This window comes from Rosa chinensis, chromosome 2 (genome assembly GCF_002994745.2).
Source record: "Rosa chinensis cultivar Old Blush chromosome 2, RchiOBHm-V2, whole genome shotgun sequence".
Taxonomy (NCBI): Eukaryota; Viridiplantae; Streptophyta; class Magnoliopsida; order Rosales; family Rosaceae; genus Rosa; species Rosa chinensis.
In genome coordinates, this window is record NC_037089.1 from 51,944,737 (window position 1) to 51,954,176 (window position 9,440).

The 9,440-nt window shown below is 37.7% G+C and overlaps 1 protein-coding gene and 1 pseudogene across 1 annotated transcript in view; one reads left to right on the forward strand and one right to left on the reverse strand.

The window, feature by feature from the left end:
- LOC112184491 (B3 domain-containing transcription factor VRN1) overlaps positions 1–4,894 on the forward strand; it is a 36,568-nt gene extending 31,674 nt beyond the window's left edge. The window contains exons 2-6 of the mRNA XM_024322754.1: positions 3,060–3,686; positions 3,778–4,036; positions 4,169–4,294; positions 4,389–4,549; positions 4,634–4,894. Coding sequence (XP_024178522.1) covers positions 3,060–3,686; positions 3,778–4,036; positions 4,169–4,294; positions 4,389–4,549; positions 4,634–4,894 — 1,434 coding nt within the window. The remainder of the gene's footprint in view (positions 1–3,059; positions 3,687–3,777; positions 4,037–4,168; positions 4,295–4,388; positions 4,550–4,633) is intronic.
- A 207-nt stretch (positions 4,895–5,101) lies between these two features.
- LOC112191125 lies at positions 5,102–5,216 on the reverse strand (annotated as a pseudogene).
- Positions 5,217–9,440: the final 4,224 nt, after the last annotated feature.

A 9,440-nucleotide genomic window follows, 5' to 3' on the forward strand; every position in this document is an offset into this window, starting at 1 on the left:
GTCATGAGTGAGTTGGATTTGTGAGAGTAGTGCAGACTACAGATTGGAGTTCCCACAGAGAGAGAGAGAGAGAGAGAGGTGAAAATTACTAAATTACCATTTGAAATTGAATAATTGCATAAGTTTAATGGTGTTATTGATACCATGTACTAAAAGTGGATGGGTTTTGAAAATCATGTACCCTTTTGATTTTTTTGAAAGAAAATGTACTGAATTTCGGAGTGGGTCATTTATTGGGGATTGTTGTTAAAAATTTCCCTTCAATTTAATTGACATTGCTATACTCCATCAACACAGTATGTATATGGTTGCAACATGTTTGTGATAAAATACAAGCCAGTCCTCATGCGTCGTTTATGATAGGGTTTGATATGCAGCTAACAGTGGGGCAGTTTTGTAATAATGCAACAAGCAGTTTTTGGAGGCCTTGGCCGTGGGTAATCAAAGCCCTGGAAGCTTTATTTGAATTGAAGTTTTGGCTGGTTATTATGTGTGAACTACGTTTTCGCCACTAAGCTGATTTACTGTCTGATGAAATTAGAAGGTCCTTCCTACTCAACTCATCCTCTTGATTGTCGATGGCTGTAACTTTACTTCTCGGCTACCCAACCCAAAAGCAATCCGTTGAGTGACCCAAACTATTATAAACTCTTGTGTAAAGTTATGTATGCTACTAGTGGTTGTTATGAGTTTAGGATATTGTCATGTATTAATATTGCGCCCAAAGGCCGAAAACTATATAAGGTAAATGCACATAATATTCTTGTTTTTTCAATACACACACACACACACATACAAATTTTATCCAGAGCAAAGTTTCGCTTTGAAATTAATGTGTGCATTTAGAGTTTAGGGTCACTTTTTTGTCGCATATCCACATTTCGACCGTTCAATTTTTTGGTACTAATATATATCATCTTTGCAAATTTTCAGCCAAATTGATTATCGTTAAGGTATCTAACTCGCTAATGGACGAACTGAATCTGTCTAACCTGAACCGTACTAGCTTTAAGGCAGTTATCCATGCCTTAACGATCATCAATTTAGCTGAAAGTTTGCAAAGATGATCTATACATTAGTACCTAAAAACTGAACGGTAGAGATATGGATATGCGACTGAAAAGTGATCCTAAACTCTAAATGCGCACTCTAATTTCAAAGCGAAGTTTTGCTCTGGATAGGACCTATACACACACACACAGAGTCTTTCTCAGGTAAGGTTATCCTTACCTTAGCTAAGGAACGGATTTCCATATTTTGGCCACTTTTCGGTCTCACATTCACATCTTAACCGTTTAATTTTTAGGTTCTAATATATAGATCACTTCTGCAAATTTTCAGCTAAATTGATGATCGTTAAGGTATCGAACTCGATTAAATCAATGAACGAACCGAATCTGTCGAACCGGAACTGTTCGTATTCATAATTGTAAATTGCAGTTTTGAATGCCTTAACGATCATCAATTTGGCTAAAAATTTGCAGAGATGATCTATACATTAGAACCTAAAAACTGAACGGTTAAGATGTGATCGAAAAGTGGTCAAAATATGAAAATCCGTTCCATAAGCTAAGGTAAGGATATCCTTAGCAGAGAAGGCCTGTATATATATATATAAACACACATACAGGGCCATTCTAGTGAGAGATCCTTTTTTTTGTCTTTTTTAGGGATAGGGCATTAAACTAATTTTTCGATCATATTTTAGCATCTTAATCGTTCAGTTTTTAGTTCCTAATATGTAGATCACTTCTGTAAATTTTTAACCAAATTGATTATCGTTAAGACATTCAAAACGGCGACTTAAGATTATAAGTATGAATGGTTTAATTTTGACAGATTTGGTTCGTTCATTGATTTATTCTAGTTTGATACCTTAACGATCACCGATTTGGCTGAAAATTTGCAGAAATGATCTACACATTAGGACCTAAAAACTGAACGGTTGAGATGCCGAAATGTGATCGAAAAGTTGGTTTAATGCCCTATCCCTATAAAAAACCAAAAAAAGGGATCCATTAGTACGTAAAATGGACCTGTGTGTGTGTGTGTAACACGTATTTTTGTTTGCCCAAAACTATATAAGCTAAATGAACATAATTTAGAGGTAGGGCTTATATCTTGTTAAGACAATTATTAAAATTCATCAAATCGGTCTCTCTAGTATATGTTATTTATGAATAACAGAATTCCTTAAAGGAAAAAAAAATTCTCATCATTATGTTAGATATGTTACATATGCATTGTTTCCCCTTTTTAGAGTAAGCCCTCTATATTCACATGTATTTGTTGTTAGTAAATTAACCGTAATTCTACACCGGGTTGTAGGTTCTTTATTCAACTCAATTCCAGGGGATCGATTTATATATACATATATACCTTTGGATTCATATGCAAAGGTACTGATGATTCAGTCGCCTTGTAATTAATGGTAAGACGAACCATCTTTTGTAGCAATAAAAAATTAATTAAATTTAAAGAAGGAGCTTTCTATATAAATAAAAAGAGTAGAAAGCATTGAGTTTTGAGTTAATGTAGTTGTGCAGTGACGATTCAATTGAAAGCTGTGATCAAACCATTTTGAGCCTTGCGATTTTAATTAAAAGCTTTTATAGGTTTAGCTGCTAATTAAGTTATGAGGAATACAAAAAGACTCGAAGTACTTATATATAATGCTTCATCCAAAACCAAAACCTTCAAACACAACCATTTTCAGATAATCTACTCTCTTGTCTGTTCCATCCATTTTTGAATTTCAGAAGCGAATGGGTTCTTTTTGCCGGCTTCAAACATTTTCATCTACCACTCCGCATTTTTTCCAGATTATTCTGGAGGACACTTCTAGAGATATCAAAATTGTAAGACATCTATGTATATGATCTCTCTCTCTCTCTCTCTCTCTCTCTCTCTCTCTCTCTCTCTCTCTCTCTCTCTCTCCATATACACGTTATGCTATGACTGCATGATTCATTTGTTTCTGTCCGAAGAAAAAGACTTGGGTCTGAATGAAAATGTTCGTTATTTATTTAGCTTGAAATGCACGTAATTATTTTCTGCAGAGAATTCCAAAGAAATTTGTCATGAAATATGGAGAAGATGTATCAAATTCAGCTTTTCTTAAGCTTCCAAGCGGTTCTGAGTGGGAAGTGGAATTGACAAGGTGCAACGGTAAGGTTTGGTTTGAAAGGGGCTGGCCAGAGTTCTCTAAGTTCTGCTCTTTAGACTACGGTGACTTCCTAGTTTTTCGATATGAAGGGAATTCTATATTCCAAGTTTGCATATTCGATAGAACTGCCACAGAAATTGATTATCCCATAACAATGCCCGATATGGAAAAGACGGATCATGAAGATGAAGAAGATGATAATATATCTATTGAAATCTCGGAGGATTCTCCACCCCACCCGAAAACAAGGGAGAAATCTCCATTACCATGCCCTCCATCATTCAAAAAAATGAGAACAAGTTGGAGTGGTAAAGCAGCCGACACGATGTTTGGAAATGATGGCGGAGGCTCGTCTAGTGCACGAAGATACCAGAAGGGAACAGTTGAGGCTATTGGGGAGATGCATTCACTGAATAAAAGTGAAAAAGCTCAAGCTCTATGGAGAGTTGATGCTTTCATATCTGAAAACCCTCACTTCAAGGTCGTATTGCAGCCTTCATATGTGCAACAAAGTTATTTGGTAAGGAAGCTGATAGAACTATAAATTAACGTATATATACTCTTTTTGAAACGTTTCTTACTCATTTCCTATGATTTCATCTAATTTTCAGGGTTTTCCAGTGAAGTTTTTCAAGAGAAATGTAATTAAAGACGCTGATAATGTCACCCTTCGGGTTTCAAATGGAAAAACTTGGTCCGTCAAGTTCAAATATGAAAAATCAAGGGCCAGACTCCAGCATGGTTGGCTTGCATTTGTAAAGGACAATTGTTTGAAAGTGGGTGATGTGTGTGTCTTTGCCTTGATTAAGGACATTAAGCTTTTATTTCAAGTCGAATTTTTTCGAGCTACAAGTTTCCCCTTGCTACCAGGTAATTGGAGTACACAGTAACTCCACATCTGCATAACTTGCACGTCTGTTTTTGGTAATGTGGGAAGTTATGCAGTTAGTGAGCTTCATATCTGCATGACTTAATTGCACTTGCGTTTCTGGTTTTCTCTAGTGGCAGGGCATGGTAGAGGTGTAATTGAACAAGTTGAACATAGTAGAAGCTCAATAATTAAAGTGGAATCGGATTGCAGCATGAATTGTGATATGACCTCTATTAGTCCTTCTCCTCATGAAATTGGTAAGCCTACAGAATGTGAATTACGTCTTTCCCAACATCAAGGCTAAGGAAATGGGTTATATATTGATAATCGTTGGTTTTAACTTTACTGTAGGCAAGAACAAAAGGTCAAAAACTAGTGGGAAGGTTGCTCAAAGGCGTTGCTCATCTTTAAGGGTTCCAAGGGTTAATCTTGAAGCTGCCAACAAGTTCATTCCAAACAATCCCTTCTTCAAAGTCTCTCTTGGGGCTTGTCATATGGAGAAGTCAAATGTGGTACGTACAGTCACTGGAAACATATTCATCTACTCTTTAGTTACTGTACTCAATACTACTTACTATACATCCCTTTTTATGCAGAGTGTACCAACTAGTTTTATCAGGCAGTTCATAAAGCGACTGGAGAAACAAACAGTGATGCTTCAGGTTAAAAATAGATTGTGGCCTGTGAATTTGATTCCTTATGCTTATAGTAATCAACGACTATCAACCAAACTTTGTGGCGGTTGGATTGCATTTGCCAGGGAACATGATTTGAAAGGAGGTGATGTTTGTGTATTTGAGCTTATGGAGATGAAAGCCAATATTGTACTGAAAGTTCACATTTTTAGATGTGATTAGGCCTATTTGAGGAGTTCAATTATCACATTTTGCTATCTTGTTTCTTTATTGGCACTGCACTTTTGGAAGTATGTCTGAAGTCTGAACCAGATGATATGTACTTGGCTAGATTTCACGGTGAGCAAATTCTAAAGGAATGACTGAGGAAATCAGCTGTCTTGTTAAAGATAAGCTAGCTTTACAAAAGTTTTGTTCTTGTTTTATGATGATCTTTTTTTTATTTTTTTATTTATGCATGTCATCTTTGTGGTGACGCCATGCCAATCTTCTTTGTATCGTTCCAATTTTATCAGATGCATGTATGTCCCCAAAGGGAAAAAGTTTAATGCTGATCTAGAGCTAACTTTATGTTAGAATAGGTGTCATTGTAAATGAATGCAGTCTGGATAGTTGGGGGAAAATGTGTCTTCTCTGGCCCCGTATCTTAACAGAAAGAAACTTCCACTAGTTCATATGCAATGCATTAATTTATCTGGGTTCATGAGGTCAAAAGGGTTCTTCAGACTTGGTCTTTTGACAAGGCTGCAGCTCTTTAACAACTTAGATCAATGGAGTACTGTTTTGATAAAAGAAGAAATGCCAACAATATTTATACTAACAGATATTGGAGTCGTACAAGTTCCAAGAATTCATATATAGGATGGTTGTGCACCCTACCACCCGTAGTGATTACAGGAAGGAGAGAATAGGGAAGAAGCCAAAAGTTAATTACTGCCCTCATATATGTGTTTCTGTAACTAGCTAGGTGAAGATCGAAGAGCATTGAAGAAGAAGAAGAAGAATGAGGAGGCTATGAGGAATTGAATTTATTTATATAAGCGCGCAGGAGTGCATAGAAAGTGTGATATGTTGCATGACGAGTCTAATGACACAGCAGTAGTTCACTCATTTGTTTTGCCTGATAAGACTAACTAAACAGCAGCAGCAGCAGTTCACTTGTTTGGTTTGCATGTTATGAAATTTAATAAAAAATGGTTGGCTAGAAAAACCCAACCGAAGAGAAGCCCGTATAAAAGATAGCTAAAATGGTAGCACCCATTGGGAACATCACATCCGACCTGATTTGAGCAAAGGATGTTAAATTAGAAGGTTTCTTGTGCATAGAAGGTTGTTAGAAAAATTTTGGGTAATGGCTTTAATATTATGCACCTAAAATTTTGACGAGTTCACCTAAAATGGTTCTTAATTTCTTATGTTTGTTCATGAATCAATAGCCCACCGTCAATTGAAGTTGAGCCTCCCTGTACAATTGTTCTGTCCTCAGGATGTTGGGTCGAGTCTTGGGCCACAACAGCCATACCAACAGTACTCTTGGAATTGGTATTCCGCCAGCCTATCTCTTAACTAGTGTTCTAAAAATCTCTCACCGGCTGGTCGTGTAGGCCCCATCTAGACGTTAGGTGGTGTTCGGCCGTCTCAATTAGTCTAGGCAGCGCCTAGATGGATCGGGATTAAAAGAGTTGTTCAAATTAATTATTTTTTATGGTTAAATACTTAAAATTTACTTTTTATTTGTAAGTACTTGATACACACTTAATTTTTTTTTTCTTATGTTTTCAAAATCAATTATACTATTTTACAAAAAAAAAAAAAAAACTCTCTCTTAGCCCTAGCACCGCGAGAGAGCCACTACACCACCGAATCGTTCCCTGTCCGGCGGCGGCCATGGATAGCAACAGCATCGCCGCGTTGTTACTGTGCTAGTTGCCAGATGGGTACTTCAATGCTCTGGGCTAAGGTCAAAAGAGAAGATGTTTGGCAGGCTAGTTGATGGCAGATTTTGGGCGGCTTTTCTGGCCGTTTGCCGTGGCTTTCTGTGCAGATCCAGGGAAAGCGTGGGTCTTGGAGCGTTTGGGTGACGGTGCGGGCTTGTGGGGCTCGAGGCATTGTTGGCTCATGGCGGAGCTCAACGGCGCAGCTCGTGACGAGGTAGTGGAAGTACTGGCTTCGTGGAGGGGCTTGTGGGCGGCGCTGCACAGGCGGCTGCAGGCGTGGTGGAGTTGTGGTATGGGCTTGTCTTGTTGAGCCTTTTCTCTTCGGGCCAGCCCTATTGAGCTTTATAATTTAGGCTGGGGTGTTTAGCCCTAAGCCGTTTTCTATGTTTTTTAGTTAGTCTAAATTATAACAAATTCCTTGTATTTAGGAAGCTAAGCACCGATGTGCACTATGTATATCTAGCGCCTCTGGAGTAGTACCAAATAAGGGTCTCTGCTACCTCTACATATTTGAATATACAATAAGTAGGTCTATTTCTTCGTACCACTTATGGGTACTACCACTAGCTTATTGTCTGTCTATGTCCTTAAATGACAGTGAAAGGGTATCTAACGACCTATTCTGACTTGTAATGAATATGCTATTTCACCCCATGGACTTGATTAAAAAATACTACTAAATATAGCATTTTGTTTTAATTGCACTTATTTATATGTTGTATGATAAAATTAAAATAAAATAAACATCCACCTAATTGCCCGCCTAAATACCAAGGCGCTAGGCTGCTTCCCACCGCCTACCTTATGCATAGCTATTTTTAGATAATCGCTCCTAACCCTAAGACAACTTTCAATTTCAACTACATCTTATGTGATCCACATACCTTAACCAATTTGCCCTTTCTTGGTGATCGAAAAATAAAGTGATGTTCATGAAACTTTGGTTATCGCCTTCCAATGATGGGCACATTGATCAAAGTTCCAACTTTGTTTGTTTGCCTTCCAGTAGTTGGAGGCAGTCCTCCATTATTGTTTGAATCCAACTTGGACGTTGACTCGAAAACCCATTTAGGGGTGTTCAAAGTTTTTACTAGACTGTCACGCCCCAAAATTTGGAGGTGAAAACTGTATTTTTATTAAGTTAAATTGAAATAAAGAAAAGCTTCAAAATACACTTTAGTTCATTTGAAGACAAAAATACTTGAAAAAAGAAAGTAGCAGAAGCTCCATTCTAAAATTTAGAACAATCTCAAAAAAGAAACTTGAACTTTTATTCTAGGGGACGGCAATACAACCACTAGCTGCTACCAAGTCTTCTAATCATTCAACTCATCTTCAGTACTTGCAACTACAACAAATTACTAATGAGATATAAACTCAGTAAGTGACTATAACACGCCACATGCAACAAATAAAGAAGCATTTCATATTTATATACAATATAGTATAATGCATAGTATATAGAGTGCACTCAAAACAAATCAAACCTAACTTTCTAGGTCCCTCTGGACATAACATACCAGTGAGACCCAAACTTATCAGAGGTGGGAGACAGATGTCACTCGTCGGTGACGAACCCATTATGTGGGCCATATAATAGACAGAGAACCTGCAAAGACAGAATAGTGCATAACTTTCACTTACAGAACAGATTTCTCCCCAGACAGCCTACTGGTATTGATATGCCAAGAAAGTACCCAGAGGAAATCTCTTTCAAAAACTTATCAAATTTTGCATGATGCACATGTACTAGTATAAGCCAAAGCAATCACAATAGGAAAAAAAAAATGGTGCACTCAAAATCATAAGTGTATAATAAATATAGTAATATATCATCCATAATATATTTATAATGGTTCCAGGGCAAACAAAAGTTACCTACCTCAACTAACCAAGCTATACAAGCAACTGATACAGGGTCCTAAGTTGCGGTTTCTCGGCCTAAAGCAAACAAAAACTCAAAAGGAGACACGAACTAGAACCTTATAACTTGCGGTAAAAGTAATCTGGCAGGACCAACGTCCAAAGGAAAAATCTCACTTGCTATAATCATTAACCAAAACCCTTGAAAAAAAATGAATAATAATAAAAAACAAAGAGCCATAACATGTGCTCTACGCGCCTTCTCCAAAAATCCTAGAGCTCTTCTAGGGTTTAACCGAGCCAGTTTCATAGCCGCCGGAGAACTAGGGAGGTGGGCACCATGGCTTGATCCTTGCACGGCCACTTGGACCTCTAAAACTAAATCCACTTTTTCAACAAATGGACATCCCTTTCTTTTGCGCTTCGCAAGTTCCAGGGATACATCTAACGACAATCATGTTCTCTACCATTTTGAAACCACCATCTACTACTACCACCCTTCCCTTAGCTAGCTTAGATTTACCAAATTGAATAGCTTGTGTCCAGCATTCAGGAATCCTTATAGGCCGCCGTTTTTGGACAAAGAATCCCTCTGCAGAATACGAAATGCTCCTTGCTGGGTTTCAAGGTAAGATTTCAAACAATTTTAATGACCAGGTACGAGCTATTTTCTCTCAGTATTTATTTATTTGCTATGCCTTTGTCTGGTGGGTTAAATCAATTAGGTTGGCCTACGAACCACAGACTACGGTTCATTTCGAATTCCTTAGGTACCTAGATAGGATCGTTTCAAATTTATTGATCCTCTTGAACACGATTTCTTGGTTTTGGATAACCTGTTTGAGTTTTCAATGGCAAGCCTTCATCATTTCCGATTTCGACCCAAACCTTTCATCTCCATCCTCAAGTCTCGATCTGGCTATTTATATGACACTCCGTCGACCTGTTGGGTTCATCCATTCTCCAAC